The 17,832-nt window shown below is 39.7% G+C and overlaps 2 protein-coding genes across 2 annotated transcripts in view; both read left to right on the top strand.

Annotated features, from left to right (window-relative positions):
- Positions 1 to 605: 605 nt before the first annotated feature.
- On the top strand, positions 606 to 5,715 carry LOC307258281 (putative methyltransferase; the record flags this gene model as incomplete). Its single annotated transcript, XM_080037779.1, has 6 exons — positions 606 to 716; positions 865 to 1,025; positions 1,939 to 2,155; positions 3,533 to 3,642; positions 3,917 to 4,054; positions 5,619 to 5,715. The coding sequence occupies 6 exons, from the start codon at positions 606 to 608 to the stop codon at positions 5,713 to 5,715; spliced, it is 834 nt and encodes a 277-aa protein (XP_079893905.1).
- Positions 5,716 to 12,862: 7,147 nt separating this feature from the next.
- Positions 12,863 to 17,832, top strand: part of ube2f (ubiquitin-conjugating enzyme E2F (putative)) — a 47,211-nt gene continuing 42,241 nt past the window's right edge. The window contains exons 1-2 of the mRNA XM_080037974.1: positions 12,863 to 13,053; positions 16,419 to 16,572. Of these exons, the coding sequence (XP_079894100.1) occupies positions 16,458 to 16,572 (115 nt within the window). The 5' untranslated portion in view covers positions 12,863 to 13,053; positions 16,419 to 16,457. The remainder of the gene's footprint in view (positions 13,054 to 16,418; positions 16,573 to 17,832) is intronic.

Here is a 17,832-nt window from a genome sequence, read left to right as displayed (position 1 = left end):
GTTGACCAACAAAGCCATTGTTCAAGCCATATCTTTGGTGAAATTATCAAAATGTAGTATTTCAGCTTGATAGATTTAGACAGAGGAATGTTGCACACATGTTGATACCTCCCCTACAGCATTTCAAGGGATTCCGATTGGTTCTCACAGAATCACATTCCATCACATGACCCATGAGCTGACCCTTATTCACGCAGACCTTTGAACTGGACCTGTCTTCTTCCAGTTAATGTATCATGAATTGCATTTAAATATAGCATTGTTGTACCTTTCATGAATATAAAATACAAACTATTAACAGAATCCATATGATATACTGTATATAATCCATAAAACATGTTTTGGAGCTGTCCCTTTAAAGGACCTCATTGTCAAACATATCATGAACTAAGGGGAAGTAGTGTGGGAGCTCTCAGCAGGCATCCAACCGTTTCCCTCTTTTGTGTGTGTATCGGCTGCCGGCAGAAAGGAATCCACAGTCTGTAAAGTGTCGGAATAAGCTCATGTTACTAAGTATAAAACACAGGATAAAACAGGTTGCTTTACTCTCTCTCTCCTTTAAAGTCATAGGCTAGATCTGCTACTTAGAGACACATCAAGCAGCTATGACTTACCGTCTGTTTGAAGGCAAACAGCATGCTTCTTCTTACTGGAAATATAGGATCGCTCCATCGGATCACCTAATACAACAGGTGCTTGACTTCCTGGGAAAAAAGGTATGTTTAGTTTAGATGGACAAATTGTGGTGTAATTTTATATGTATATATACTGTAAAAAAGAAACAATTGCACACTCAAATTGCCAAACGATAGTGCAAAAATAACTTTACAGCAATGTCATATAATGTGTGGTATATGTTGTCAGAAAGGGGGCCCCTTTGATCTGGCTGTGGATGTGGGCTGCGGTTCAGGACAGGGCACAGTGCTGCTGGCCAAACACTTTGCCTCTGTGGTGGCGACTGACGTTAGCCCAGCCCAGCTAGAAGTGGCTTTGCAGCATGCTCAAGAGCCAAACATTACATACAGGTAAGTCAAACCAAGAGTCACAATAGTAAGTTAATTAGTCAAAATGTCAATTTTTTGTTATCCATCTGTAAACAAAGATTTCACATAAGATAAGTAGAAGCACCATTTGTCTCTGAATAGATTATTTTACTTGTGCTTTCTTTGAAAGTACATGTGTTTGCCTAATAAAAAATAGATCAAGGGTGTGAGATCAAGGACGCCTGAAAAAAATTACACAGTGAGATGCTACAAAAGTACATTAAAATTAACATCACATAATTTATTAAACTTTGGACATCTGGTAGGCCACTGTAATGCATCTTGGCCGGAGCAAGAACAATGTGACCCTTGTCTGGTGAAAGTGGGTCATGCAGTAAGGCCCATTCAATGGAGCATGAGGGGGAAAAATGCAGTGTAGTTTCAATCACTTTCACATTCATGTAACTACGTTTACAATGTGTTGTGATTATCTATTTCATAATGTTCTTTATTTACTTTAAGAAAACTGTGTGGTAGTCCTGAAACATATTTAATAATTAAAAAAAAGGAAAACTGGATGATCAAAATTACTAACACCCTGAGCCTTATCAATCGTCAGAAGTTTTATTTATTTATTTATTTGTTTCAGGACAATGCATATTCATGAACATCCATGTACAGCAGTACACGTAAAAATGCCAGATTGCAGCCCGGGGGCTAATTTACATCTTTAGTCCATTAGGCAGGTTGATGTTACAACAAAAATTACAAAGATATACAATAGAAACATTTGCTGTACAAATATGGAGACACATAAATAAATAAAAATAAAACAGGATCATTCATTAGTAGGTTTAGTAGGTTAAACAAATACACAATTAATAATACACAACTAATAAGGTACATCATACATTTAGAGTTGGTCATTTGTCTGTTGCTACTGTTCCATACATAGGGAGTGTGTGGCCGAGGAGCTGCCCTTGGCTGACGGCTCAGTGGACTTGATGACAGCCATGTCTGCCTTCCACTGGTTTGACCGACCACGCTTTCTCCAGGAGGCCCACAGAGTCCTGAAGCCACTGTGCTGTCTGGCGCTGCTCAACTACTCCATTGAGATGGAGCTCAGCTTCCCTGACTGCTGCTCACAGACACTCAACCAAGTCTGCAAACAGGTGCCTACAAGAATATTCACCTGAGAGAAGTTACTGTGAATGTGCACTGACACACTCTGAGCCTCAAAGATATAATATATATTTGGCTGGAGAAAAAGTCCTGTGTAGTTACATTTGAAAGGGCATAATCAGGGCAGATTTTAAAACTGCACACTCAACCGAGACTTAAAGGAATAGTTCAACATTTTTAATTCTAAGCTTTTTTGCCTCTGTGCAATGTAACACTCAACCTCCGGCTCAAGAAAAGGTGTCAGAAACCACTCCTTTAACTGAGCGTGCATCTTTGCTGAAGAAATGGTCAAAGGTGACACATCCTGGTTAGCTTAGCTCAAACAGTGGTAGTGAAGGGTAGCGTTAGCCTGCCTCTGCTAACAGTCAAAAGAAAGACTTTACAACATGACTAAACGCTCATGTGTGCTTGTTGGGACTTTTATTTACCATGTTATATTGCTCTCTATATTTGTACACTTTATGTCATTTAAGAATCAAATATAAACTGGAAGGAAAGTGGGGACGACCCATGAAGGCTCTCTTATCCAAAACCTACATGGCGAAGTAAGTTTGAAGTTGGATACGAGGAGACTTTGCTGATGAATGCCTGTCGAATATCCAACTTAAAACTAACTTCACCGCTGTGTAAAATGAGGAGAAATACAGAGCCCAATCTGATGTGGTAAATAAACAAGTCACAACAAAGAACATAAGAGCGTTAATTGATAAGTTTAGTTTATCTTTTCTTTTAATATTAGGATCTCACCAGGTATGACAATCAGGGAACTCACACGCTCAAGTCTTTGGTAGGAAGGCATAAATAACCTGAGACACCAGCCAAGCTTTCTGATACAAATGCGTATATTTACACATATACAAATCTGCTAGGGTTTTTTTTTTATGGGAGTACTAGCATCATCACCTGCCTCATATGCTTGATCGACAGCCTTAAAGGGAGAATGTTTGTTAATTTTTGCTGGCCTGTGTAGGAGACCAACAGTATATAGGAAGCAGTCATCATCATCATCATTAGACACATCCTGACACTATTGTATATTCAGACTAATCCATGGCTGCCGATCAAAAATGAACAATAGCCCCCTCCGCTGGGAATTTGGGATAATACACCTTGACTGAGGGTCACAGTTATCAGTTGTACACATTTGAGTTGAACATATTTTTCTAATAAGGCATTGTGAAAATGTGGATTTTGTGTTGACCAGCTGTTAAAGACTTCTCTTACAAACATTTTTAATAGATACACAACACACAGCTAGCTATTGCCAAATGGCGTAATCAAACAAACATTATCTGGTTCATGCTCTTTGTCATGCTATGAATAAAATAATGACAATTAACACTCTCACTGTCCCTTGGTTCTATCAGTTTTATGATGCCGTGCAACCTTACCGCAGTACCCACCTTGGTCCAGGTTCAAACTCTATTGAATTATACCGGGAGGCCTATGAATCCATCCCTTACCCCGACAAGGAGTGGTGAGTGGCATCATATTTTGATGGGTCTGTAATCCTTCTTCTTCAAATGTATGGGTTGAATATCTGAAGATGTTTATTGTTTATTACCTGTTGCTATCAGCCAATGGTGTCTCTGGTTAACAAAAAAGGCATTTGAGTATTCAAAAGCATAATTGATAAAGTATGTTAATACTACCTCACTCAGTGTGTGTGTGTGTGTGTGCGTGTGCGTGTGTGTGTGTATGTGTATGTATGCGTGTGTGTGTGTGTGTGTGTGTGTGTTAACGTATAATAGGAACGATTGTGTTTGGGTGAAAAGGTCCATGCCATTGTCCAGCTACATGGGACTCGTGGAGTCTTTCTCCAGCTACCAGACTCTGCTGAGAGAAGATCCGCAGAAAGCCACACAGCTCTCCAATAACATCAGTCAAAGGTAAATGCGTAATAGTTGCAAACAGTCCATACAAATTATACATAAAAATATTTTTTTGGAAGAAACAAAATAAAAAGGTTGTAGCACTGACGATTGTGCCCACCTTCAGCGTAATATGTGTTATGGCCAATATGCAAATGAACCTGATGGACGTCATAAGCAGGGCTGCTTTTACCTGCCACTAGGCCCTGGAGCTGAGAGGTTTTGTAGGCCCCCCCGGGCGGCGGTCTTACAATACAGATGCGTTAAAGCCATGTTAGTCTACACCACAATATCTCTATTGATGAAATACAAAATCACTTAAGGTAACATGTACTTAAACCCCCTCCTGGTCTAGTGACTTTTAATAACCAAACACACATGGTTGGTTACTGTGTTTTTCCAAGTTATTGAAGAGACAGCGGTGGGGACCCAGGACCTTCTAGGGGGGTCCGGGGGCATGCCCCCCCGGAAGAAAAAGTTGAACCTTTTAAAGTAAAATGCATCAATCTGGTGCACTTTGAGAAGAAAACTAAGGCTAAATCAACTGTGTCCTATGTGAGCTATTTTCTGAAATCATTTGGAGACACAGAAATACCAAAAAGCAGAAACAAAAATATACAGGTTTAAAAAATCCAGTCATTCAGCATTCCAATTTTTTTTTATAATCCCTTATCCCAAAGCTACTTCTCTCTTTGAATTCTCCGTTTTGTTTTTAATGGCTCATCTCAATATAGGCCCTTGATCTGCATTGCCCCGAACAATGTTATTTAAACAAAAATAACAAAAATGTACTGGTGAATGATAGGCCCCTTGATCTTCGTAGGCCAAAAATAATGTGATTTTTTTTCCTTTTTCTTTACTGGTTCATGATGGGCCCCTGATCTCTCTACGCCCCCCTAAGATCAGGGGCCTATCATGAGCCTGTCAATAATTTATTTAAATGACAATGTGCGGGGCCTTCTTAGATCAGGGACCTATATTGAGACAGTAAAAAAAAAAAAAATTTTTTTTTTTTTTTTTAGAGGCCCCTGATCCTTGTAGGCCCTGGGGCTTCAGCCCAGGTAAGCCCGTGCATTAAGGCGGCCCTGGTCATAAGACGTTTGTTGGTTGCTTGTTATAATTGTTATTTTCACATGGATTATTTGTGGATCCTTAAAACTTAAAGGAATACTTCACACATGCGGAAACGGCGTTCTATAATTATAAAATCGCTATTATAATATAATGAATGAGGTTTTTCTTCCCTCAGTCTTCCCTTGGCCCAGCTGTCCTGTTAATCCTAACCCTACATTTTACCATGTGTGATGTAACACATGGGAAAATGTAGGGTTAGACAGTGAGACCATAAAATACTCTTTCTGCCTTTTTCTCAGGCTACGATGAAACAATTTCTAAAATGTTTGCACATGTATACTACATAGGATCTCAGAGTACAATACACCTTCATATTTCCACCGGTGAAGTAGGTGTCTAAATGTTGGAGAAGGGATTTCTTGTCTAACTGTAACAAAACCTTTTCCTAAACTACACCCTCCGAATGACTGATGACAAACTCCGGCTTCTTTGCCTTTTCTCTCTCTAGGTTGATGTCTGTAATGAAAGTGACCTCTATGGAGACAGAGGTGGGGGTGGCTGTTAAGTATTTCTACATTTTGGCCCGCAAACCAGAGGAAGCCTGACTCCTGCCAGCTCTCGCAGTTTCATCAAAGCCCTGATAGGAGTTACGGACACACCCGTAACTCAAGTATTTCATCAACTTTCCTGTGTCTTCTTAGAGGTCTAAAATAAGAGACAAGTGTGTGTGTTGTGTGTTAACACTTTAACTTCCTGTTCAAAAATGCCATTTATTATACAAATATAAAGTTTGACACTTTGGGGAATCTTCTTAACCACTTTCTCGTCGAGAGTTAGATGAGTAGATGTATACCACTCGCGTTTTTTAATGCTAACTATCTATAGCTGGAAAAACCAGCCTGGTAGCTTGATAATTTACAGCAAAACATGGAAACAGGGAGAAACGGCTTGTCCAAAGTTGTAATTGTTATGCTTTTCTTTGAATTTAACAACCAAGTGTATTAAACGGTGAGCTTAAGAGGTGTTGTTGCCTGTTTTACTGTAACTTAGCCAGGTTAGCTACAGCCAAAGGTTAAAGGCCTACTTCACCGGTTTGAATATGAAGGTGTATTGAATTCTGAGATCCTATGTAGTATAAATGTGCAAAAAAAAATTTAAATCGGATCATCCTAGCCTGAGAAAAGGCAGAAAGAGTGTTTTTTTTAACCCTATATTTCTCTTTCTCGTGACATCACAGAAAGAGAAATATAGGGTTAAATAAAAACGTACTTTGTAAATATTACTGTGATGTCACAGTAAAAGACATCACAGTAATATTTACAAAGTAAGTTTTTTTTTAACCCTATATTTCTCTTTCTGTGATGTCACGAGAAAGAGAAATATAGGGTTAAAAAAACACTCTTTCTGCCTTTTCTCAGGCTAGGATGAACCGATTTCAATTTTTTTCGCACATTTATACTACATAGGATCTCAGAATTCAATACACCTTCATATTCAAACCGGTGAAGTAGGCCTTTAACCATACATGCAGTAGCCTACATAAAAGTGGTGTTGATCTTCTCATCTATCTTGGAAAATATCTTACTGCATCAAAGTTGTACAGATGATTAGCTGTAATACATGTGTATACTAATAAATACAGTATAATATCTGCTCTTCAAAATCTGCATACAGCATTTCTCTCTCATTTTTAAGTTCACTGTAGTTTTATGTTTGCATCAGTAGTACAAATAAAAACTTTGTGTGAAGTTTACATGAAAATAGTTCCCCCTTGGACATCATTACTGTTACAATATGTATATTTAGCATTGTAGTACTAGCTTACCTACTGTGAAGAAAGTGTATGTCTTATTTTTGTGTCGTTTGTTTCACAAAATACCACTAGAGGGAGTCCTTTGATCAAAAAGGGATTATTGGCACTTTCTTCATGTGACAAGTATATTGCATAGGAATCTGTTATATACTATCTATGATAGGAATCCATATCAGTATACTAACTGACACGTACAGTGAGTTTTGAAAAGTATTCAAAAGAAAAAGAAGGAAATTGTTATAGTTTTGTTATGTTTCTTTCTTTGTATTAGACTGAGGGAAGACAATTATTTTTTATATTTTTTTTAAGATTATTTTTTGGCATTTTCAAGCTTTATTGATAGTACAGAGTGAAATGGGGAGACAGAGAGAGTGGGGGGGATGACGTGCAGTAAATGTCCACGGGTCGGATTCAAACCCACGACCACTGCAACGAAGGCCGGAGCCAATATGGTACGCGCTCTATCCACTACACCACCGGAGCGCCCCAGGTGGAAAATTTCTGGCAGAGAATATCACTTTTCATCATTCTAAGTCCGAGACACTTTTAGACTTTCCTTTGAGGCTTGAAGGTCTTGTCAGAGGAGTCCACGCCACTAGTAAGCTGTGAAAGTTTTTTCATCATGTTCACCTTCTGATCTCTATGATTCTAGTATTCCTCACACACCTGAGGAAATGAGGCTCAAATGCTTGTATCTCTGAAACACAGCAGCTACCACTAACCCCTCTGTCTTGTTGGAAGACATAGAAAGTGGAAAATGTTTAGAAATTTGTATTAAGGGGAGGGTCATACTGACAAATTCCTGTCAGATACATTTCAAAGTGTGACACCGGCCCAGTCTGATATTGTTACATTATTACAGTGGATTTAATTGTTTGTCCTTTAATTTTTTATTTTATTTAGCATGAACACCCAAGAATACTCCTAGTGCATGATAACTAATCATGTTTTAACAGAGAGCAGAAATGTATGATTTTAGGTGTGATTCCTCTGATGCTTTCCCTTTGTAAAGGCACCCCTCTCTGTTTTCGCATATGTGTGAAAATGCTCTCAGCGGGGTGTTTTTTTCCATTACTTATGATAAAATACTGCACTTTTTTTTACCCACTTCCTCACAAACACAAACGTCACCACATGAATAGAGGTCTAGAGTGTTTTTTTGGTGTGGTTCTGAGTCTATGTCCGTGTTGGAGTAATGAGTATCAAACACATTACTGGTATGACTTGAGGCCATACCGTGAGTCTGACTGTGTTCTGAGTTGGCCCGTTTGTCTGCACCTATAGCAGCAGAGCAAAACACATGTCAGTTTTCACCTTTGCGTCTTTTACGCCTCCTTCGTCCTCCTATAAGGCCATCATAGTCATACCACACATCCTCTGAAGGGGCAGTTTTTGCATCCACGCTGATGCTTTTGTTATAATTATTTGCACTATCCTCTGTTGCTGCTGAAACACAAAAATGTCCCCACTGCACTGTGGGACTAATAAAGCATTTTCTGATCTTATCTTAAAAGCATACATCTGAGGCGAAATCGATGTCCTTCACTACATACCAAGAAGCAACTCATGAAAGATTTATTTTTAATCATTAGAGTTGACTAGTCAAAATAATAACTGTGGCTCAGTTGGTAGAGCGGGTCGGCCGATGATCAAAGGGTTGGAGGTTCGATCCCCGCCCTGCCACCTGTGTCATAGTTGTTGTGTCCTTGGGCAAGACACTTCACCCACCTTGCCTCGTGTGAATGTCGATAGTTAGCCTGCTATCGGTGTATGAATGTGTGTGTGAATGGTAACGTGGGAAAGGAAAACAGGTCTCCCTTGCAAAAGAGTCTTCGGTCTCAATGGGATATACCTGTATAAATAAAGGTTAAAAAAAAATAATAATTTGACTTTACCATTTTCTGATGGACTTAAACATGACTATGAATGGCAGGGTTTTTCCTGCCATCGACGATTTCCAGGCTGCCACCACTTAAAATGGTCAATGTGGGCAGAAACCTACACTATACAAGCATTCCATTACCTCACCACATTTTCTTATAAACATGTAATGATCCTACAGTTGTCCATTGCGGTGCCTGACTTTTGGTCCGCATCCAAGACTGTAAGCAGAGGAAGAAAATATAATTTTCGCATGATTTTCTGGATGAAAGAGATGTGTCCAAGTGAGTTGGACTGACTTCAATCCGAGCTGTTCTGTCAAACAGTGAGCACGTCTAATGGGTCTACTCTGCTGTACAGATGTTTCCATCTCCTCAATGAAAGTGCTCTCAATCGCTGGATCGACCAAGCCCAACTTGACTACCGTGGACATTTTCATTTGACAGGAATGTTATATTAAAATTAAACCACGTTTTAATAAACAAATATGTCATACAATTATTACATTAACAAAAAGAAAGAAATATTGTCAATGTGATAATCAATCTCTATATGAATGAATACAGCGTTGTCTTCCATGACAAGAGGTAAAAAAAGAGGAAGGAATAACAAGTGTTTCCACCAAATGTTCTTCTTTGTCAGATACCATTAATAGAAAAATAACATATTTTTGCTCTTACTATTATTTTTTACAATCAACCACTCTACATACAACTGTATTTCAGATTTTACTAGGTTAGCTTTAAATTAATATCTTAAGCCCTTTTCTGATGTGACAAATGGGTGATGATGGGGAGAAAATAGCAGTTGGGCTAGAGATTCAAATCCAAATACCTCAACCGCTCCATTTGTTCTCTTTGGTCCCTCCCCTATGGTCCCTCCCTGACACGCTCTACACCAACAACGTTGGTGCCAAAGTGAATGGACAGTCCCAACAGCCAATAAGAACAGAGAATCAGATAATCAGATTATTATTTTTTTTTTTTTAGAATCGGAGCCTCGCTCTGATTGGTCAAAGTGTACCGCTCATGTTTACTTTGACCAATCAGAATTCATATACCCCAGCTTTAACCTGAAACAGTAAAGTCAAGGCAGGTAACTTAACTCAAGTTTGTGTATACAGCACAATGCCAGTATTGGTTCTTCTATCATTTTAGATTTTGCGTTTTCGCTTCAAATGGAGCAAAGATTGAATTTTTTTTCATACAGCCTACGGTTACAAAGAACGTTCCGAAGAAGTTAAGCATGCAGTATAAGATGGGATTTGTATTATTATGACATGTGCATTAGTCATATTGTTGCAGATACATTGTTTGCCCTTAAACTGAGTAGACTCTTGGCTCACATCTGGGTTATGTGGTCCAGCAGGGACAGCAAAGCCCCCGGTGTTACACTTTGTCTTTGCATGATAAGATTGGAGTCACTGGGGCTACAGCCTCTGCTGCTGCCATCACTGTCATAGTCTGATCTGAATTGACAGCCAGATGTCACTTTAAGGTCCATGCAGTCAGAGTAACTGGTGGTAATAGTATAACACTGGTTATTTAAGTTTGAGTAAGTACAATCCTTAACAACAGTTGGCTGGGATGCCATTAGATTTTGTACTCATGGTGTCCAGAGGATAAATGCTACAGGATAAATGCTACAGACTTTGGTAATGAGGTCCATGAGATGAATGATGAGTTCTAAACTAGCATCAGGTCACATGTTTGATTCGTCCAGTGCTTTGGTTTATGACCAAATACCTGTAAAATATAGCAATATTCCCATCAGCCTCAGCTGCACATTGTTCTTATCCCTAATTAGCAAATGGGCTAAACCAAGAGTTGACATGATACACATTATACCCGCTAAACATCAGCATGTAAGCCGTGTCATTGGGAGCATGTACACAGCACCGCTGAGCTTATGTAGCTGCACAGGGACCTGCAGTCTTACTGGAGAATAGTTATCAGTCTGTGGTTTAGACAGTGAAAGTGTGAAAAATGGGATTTAAGATTTCCTCGTGTATCTTATTGATTTAAAATCATCGGGGAACAGGAAATAGTCAGTAAAACCTGAAGAAAAACACAATGTATTCAAAACAGTGAACTGATCTGTGTCGCTATATATTAATTATCGATACATATTAACATTTCCCTTTTCAAACGTGGGATAAGGAATGGGCTAAGAAAGGCAATATTAGTTTGATGTTAAACCAAGCGAGTAAACAGAATAGCATAGCATATGCTTCGTAAGGAGATCAGACATTTGTATGATATGTTCCTTAAAAAAAAAGTGACTGAATCTCATTTGTGCACAGGGATAAAAAAAAACATGAAAGCAAGAAGGTTGGTTAATTGCCTTCAAGAAAACCCAAACCCTGGATTGCACACAACATAACAGCAGGAGACAAATCCTGATATTGTTATCTGGCACGCAGACGGCAGTTTTCTGACTTTAGGTGAACGATTCCCTCAATCTGTAGACGCCGGACTGCAGACATCAGAATTGACAGCAACAAATGAACTAATATACTGTATTTCTCAAGAGCAGATGAGTTGGGAATACCTTGAGGTGCATACCATCTTCCCTCTTCACGCCGTTGAGCTCAGAACCCCTGGCGATGGTAAAGAATATTTTATTTCAAAGTGAATGCCTTCATCTTCAGTGGAGGATTTTCTCTTTTCATAGGTCACTAGCTGAGGGTATGGGCGGCTTTGTTCGTTGATATATTCAATATGTTCAGGAAATTCCTCTCCTAGAATGCCTGAGCCGAACTGGATGTCTGACCTGTTTTTTTTTGTCTGATCCCGCTGACAAGGGGGTGAGAGAAAAAGTAAAATAACTGTTTGGATTTCACAATGTACAATGTTTCTCAATATTAAGCTGATCAGATGGTCCGTTAAGTTAAGGTAAAGATTTAATTTTGCGGTTCACTTCTGTTACAACTCTATAACATAGTACTCTGATTTGTCCTCAGTTAACAACCATTGAATAACAAAGCAATGTGAAGAGAAGAGAGTGAACATAACATTGTCATGGGGGAAAATCCTCTGGCCTTTGAGTATTGCAGTTAGCCTGATGGCCAACACCTGTCCAAACAGATGCACATGCAATTCAATATAGTCAACCGCTCCAAGATTAATAGACTTTGCTTTTTTTAAATCCTTCATCTAACCAGTCAGGTCAGTCGAGAGCATGTTTTTGTTTACAATGAATGACATCCCGCCGTGCCTCTGGGTCCATAACAAATGGCCAGTGAATCACAATTTTTCCAAATGCTTTGGGGTGAATTGGGTTTGCTGCTCCAAGAAGCGAAAGTCAAACAGGCAGTCTCCATTTTTTGCAATGGTGCTCTTTTCCAGGCTTGTGTGTATGTACTTTTTCTACAAATCACAAGAGAATGGCCATGAGAGTACATGACCAGTTGTGATAATGGGTTGATCATTGTCTTATCTTGGGATCACTACAATTACAATTATTCCAAGAAGGGACACTCTCGCTTTCAGTACATTTTAAAGGATGGTTTTCATGGTAAACTAGACGAATAAATACACAAATAGCAATAAGTAGGGCCTAATAGAATAACATAGTATAAAAAAAAACTTCAACACATAGGCTACTGATGAACAATTGAACCCTGTTCTTCAATGGTGCAGAATAGCTAATCCTATTTGTGAATTGTACTGTATATGACTAAGAGATCAGGGCTTTATTTGGGAAATACTGTCTCACGTTTATAGCCTAGAAAATAACACAAGACAGTAATAGAAAGAGTAGGCTATGTGAGTGGAAGAAGGTTTTTCTATTTGTTAGTAACACAGTATAATTGCCTTACCAACATACATTATTATATTAATGTATTCTTAACATATCCACACAGTAGGCCTACAAGCATGTTTAGTGACAACCATGGACCTATAAAGAAAGGGTGACAACATGCTCATTAAACCCTTGCGCATTAGAAAACGACCACAACTACTCACCGCTGTGCGGAACTCTTTATCTGCTGCCGCCATGTCTACACGGACAACAATAACGACCGGTATTCATTGAGCTTCCGTTGCCCATGACACCGGAACGAAGTTTTTGACAGCTGATTCACCAGTCAGTTTATGTGCACTCCGAGCCCCGAAATAATCATCTTTAAAGTTATTTACAGTAGGACAAGCCTCCGATAGTCTTCAGCTGGAGTTGCAGACAGTGCTTTGGACTGAGGAGGGAACTGATTATGGTGTAGCACGGAGAGCTAGCTCTGAGACAGCAGGTAAAAAAAACAGGACACCACACAAGATAACGCTGGCTAGACCTCATACTTTGTAACATCTTAAACGCACGTATTCTCTGATTAAAACAGGTGACATTCCCTATCGCACTGAACCCCATAGGCGAGGAATAAGCCTGAGCTGAAGGTGGTGTTAAGCTTGGACTCTGTGTCCGGCTAGCTGTGACTAGCACCGGTGTTAGCGGTTTGTTTTGACGGTTAGTTCACGAGCAATAAGTGACCGTACAGTGACGAGGCAGTAACTACACACTACTCACATTAGCAATAATCCTAAATCTGTGTCACCTGCTTCCAGTACCACAAGTGTTCTTGTCTGGTAGGTGGTTGTTGGCTTATGTTTGAGTGTCATACTAAGTTAAGTGGTTTGCTTTAGTCTCTGGTGTTATGGGGAACATCAACAGATACGGGCTGTATCCATTTACTGAACATGGGAACTTATCTATACGTATATGCATTGCTACCTACCAATTCATAATGATATGCCTGCAAGCTTGTAAACTGTACATATTTCTGCCCTTTATGGTATACCCAGGGGATTTTGGTGTGACTGTCCAAGTAAAAACTATGAGCAAAGTCTACATGTTTATGAACTAGTTATATCCATCAGACTGCCTGGTTCTGGCCCTACAGTGTGGGTGAGCAGTGCCAGGGTGCAGTGACTGACAGCTGGGGCAGGTGGCTGTTGAGTCACAGTCTGTGACACACATTTTAGAGGCTCGCTGATACCTGACACCTTGACTTTCTGCTACCGCACTGCTCTGCCCAGTGAGCTCACAGATGTCAGGGAACTGCTCCCTCCGTTACACCCCACCTGTGAGATTGGGATTGTAGCGGAAAACTATAGGGGAATATATTTGTAACAGCAGAATGGACCCGCCAGACTCACTGAATTACGTCAATTGAGTGTGACTAGGTGTTTGTTTTTGCGGTACAGGGAATGTATTTCGTTAGCCTTATAGCATAATTGCCTAAATCATATTTACTCTACATCTACTATATTCTTCATCTACTCTACATCTACTTTACCCTACTCTATAACCCTTAAAATATGACTTTGGCAATTATGCTATTAGGCTAAGGACAAGTAGATGTAGATGTAGAGTAGATGTAGAATACAGTAAATGTAGAGTAAAAGTAGAGTAGAGTAAATATGATTTAGGCAATTATGCTATGAGTCTAACAATTTGTGAAAGTTTGGAGTTTTTTTAGAAGTTACGTCGATCTTTGTGATTTTTAGATATTGCATCTTGTATTCTATTTGTTTTTGAATTTCAAGTCTGGTTTCTCCTCATGCTCTCTCATGAATGAGTTCTGGAATGTGTGTAAATAAATTTGAACTTTCTCTTCCGATTCTTAGCGAATTCATTTTGACTAATTGGTTGTTGGTCAATGTACTAAATGTTGTGTGTAGGATTATATGAATCATTTGTTTGTATGTTCTTTGACCGACCTTATAGCAACAAGCTGTCTTCTCTCAATTGAAATTCTTCAATCCATTACAGATGCCTTTGTCTCATTTACACATGCACAAGAAATCAGTTCAAAAGGAGAGAGAGAGAGCGAGAGAGAGCGAGAGAGAGAGAGAGAGAGAGAGAGAGAGAGGTGTGTGTGTAATTTTGGATTTACAAAGGAGGTGTGCTGTTGGCATCCATAGTTACTTAAAGACGTGTTTACAGAGTTTGGCTAGGTCATCATGCCATGCAGATAATGGCTTCCTGCAGCAGCATCATTAATAGGAAAAGTTGGCAGGAGTTTGACATTGAAGTTCTCTTTTGTCTTTAGCATTATTTAACAATGACACAATGCCACTCTTACCGTCAGATGAATTCAGATGTTGGTCTCTGTAGGTTCCTCCTTTGTCTGGTGGTGATAATTAACAAAGATAATATATCTTTTTTATTTGACTATATATTTTTGCTATGAACATTTGATTTCCCTGTTGCAGACAATACTTGTTTTGTTACTAAAAGCCACCACTGAAAAAACCCAAGGCAATTCTTATGGTTATGGCATATTTCAGCAGTGGTGAAGTGTTCATGTGACGGCTATGCTTTTAGGTCTCTCAATAGAAAAACAAAACAAAGCAAAAACATACAATCTTCCCTGAATTAACACTTCACTAGTGTCTCAAAAAGCAGGCTTAAATGGTAAATGGACTTGACTTATATAGCGCTTTTATACGATTTTCTCAGCCCCAAAGCGGTTTACATTTCTTACCACATTCACCCATTGATACACACACTGATACACCGATGGCAGTAGCTGCCATGCAAGGCGCCCTCTGAACCATCAGGAGCAATTTGGGGTTCAGTGTCTTGCCCAGGGACACTTGGACATGTGGCGGGGAGACAGGGGATCGAACCTCCAACCCTGCACTCCAGAGGACGACCTCCCATACCCACTTCGCCACTGCTGCCTCTTAAGTTTATCACGAATGCTGAGAGCAGATACTCTGAATAGAACTCTATATCTTGGACTGCATGCCTTTGTGTTTGCTGTGGAGAATAGGCTTCAGTGGCAGTGTTCTTAATGACATCAGTTTACTGCAAATGAATGTCGTATAACAGGACCTACCGATAACTCACACACTGGGAGCTCAACACGGCTTTCCACAACGGGAAAAATAATTGCCATTGCCCTCCACTAATCGATGTCAAGCATTTTGTGGCACCGCTGTAATTAAATGGTGTCGTGGTAGTCAGTTAATTCATTCCTATAGGAAGCAGTGAGTTGACTGGCACCTCATCACTTCCCACTGTCTCTCCTATTTAACACTAACTATGTATTTCTTTTTAATCTCGATGTCATGAGATTCATACTGCAGATAGCCTTATATGGTTTGTAAACCTTTTTGCAGTGTAGTATTACTACCTTAGTTTATCACCACCAGTATGAGTGTGTGTGAATGAATAGAACCTGGATCCCTGTAAAGTTGAACAGTTTAATACGTTGCTGAAGACTCACTTTTGTTGCATTGGCCTTTAACACAAGTTGAGACTTTGACACTCCTAACTTTTTTTCTTCTTCTTCTATCTTATATGTTGTTTTGTATTGTATCTTGTACAGCCCTTTGGTCAACTGATGTTGTTGTTAAATGTGCTATAGAAATCATTTTGACTTTGACTTTGATGTGAAGAGATATTTATCAGCAGAACTGTGCTTTGACCTTTGGTGTATTTAACCTTGAAAGACCCTTCTCTCTAGCATACACATGTTGTATGCTCCTTGCCCTTGAACATGGGGCCACTTAGTAATTATAAGAAAAAATAGTCAATCTGCAATAATGACAACACTGTGCTTTTACTCTCCTCTGCAGTATGATTGAGTAGTTGATTCTTTATTGTCAGGCATTTGAGCAGCAGTGCGTGGATCACAGCAGCATAGCCATGCTTACACTGGCCAGTAAGCTGAAGAGGGAGGATGCAGGGAAGACGGGCCGTGCCTCCGGAGCCTCGGACACCACACACAGGGTCTCCATCAGGGACCGCCTCCTTACCAAAGGTACGTGGCTCATTCCGTGCTCATTTTCATATCCAGTATTCCTTTACGTCAGATCCCTACTTACTAGTAACTACTTACAGTAATTAAAAGAGTAGTTCACGTCAACCCGGGTCACAATGATCTTCAGGATATCTTTCACTGCACTGCTGTGCTATCTGCAGCGCTAATTTACACACACACACACACACACACACACACACACACACACACACACACACACACACACACACACACACACACACACACACACACACACACACACACACACACACACAGATATTACAGGGAATTTGATATTGGATTTAGCTCTTCCTGACACACACGTCACTTAGCGAGGCAAAATAATTTTCAGAGCTTCATCGTCTCCTAATAGTTTGTGTTATTTGTATGTTTCCAAAACACTTCATGTTTTCAAATCATTTTAAGAACCTAATCAAAAACAAAACAAAAAAAAATTAACTTGTATGGTTTTCCACATGCACAACCACATTTCCACACAATAAAAAACTATAAGATAATGATTTGTTATTGGACATTTCTTTACCTTGCATAATTACAATTTTATAACATCAGTCCTCTCCACAAATTTCTCTAAAAAAAACAGTTCAGACCAAAGATTTGCCTCACAACGACTTGCAGTGAGACGGTTTTAGAATGTCACGAGGGAGAAGTCGCAGCAGTGTGAACTGCTCGTTGCAGCGCGTTGCAAGCCGTTGCAAGGAGTCACCAAAGATTTAACATGTCAAATGGCCAGGTCCAGTTTTAGAACGTCCAGGCCAGCTCGTTGCAAGCAGTTGCAGTTGCAGTTGCATCCCGTTGCGAGGCGAACCTTTGGTCTGAACTGAGCTTAAGTTACATATTGCACTTTGCTTGAACATCATAATGATCATCTGAGAACGCTTTTCTTATTTGGTGGAAGCCATTCTCCTTTTGTCTTTCATATTTGTTAAACTGAAAAAGGCAGGTTTTTTAAATCTGTGAACCACAAACATACATCACACTTGAGGCATGCAGTGGTTCTTCCAGCCTTGCTGTGCCTGCACTAGCCTCTTTGTTCTTCTCTCATTGGCAAGTGCTGCATATTATCCTTGAGAATGTCAGTTCCTTCTCTTCTGCTAACTTGAGGTCTAACCCACTCACAGGGAATACTGTTCCAACAAAGTGGAGTTGAAGCTCAAGGAGTTTGACAGGTAGAGGTAGAGGCACAGTAGTAAAGAAAGTGCCTGAATACACTTTGTAGTTTTGTCCTGTTGGAAGTGT

The sequence above is a fragment of the Ammodytes marinus genome, assembly GCF_949987685.1.
Source record: "Ammodytes marinus genome assembly, chromosome: 12".
Taxonomy (NCBI): Eukaryota; Metazoa; Chordata; class Actinopteri; order Uranoscopiformes; family Ammodytidae; genus Ammodytes; species Ammodytes marinus.
Note: the sequence above shows the minus strand (reverse complement) of the source record. Positions and strands in the feature narration are given on the sequence as shown.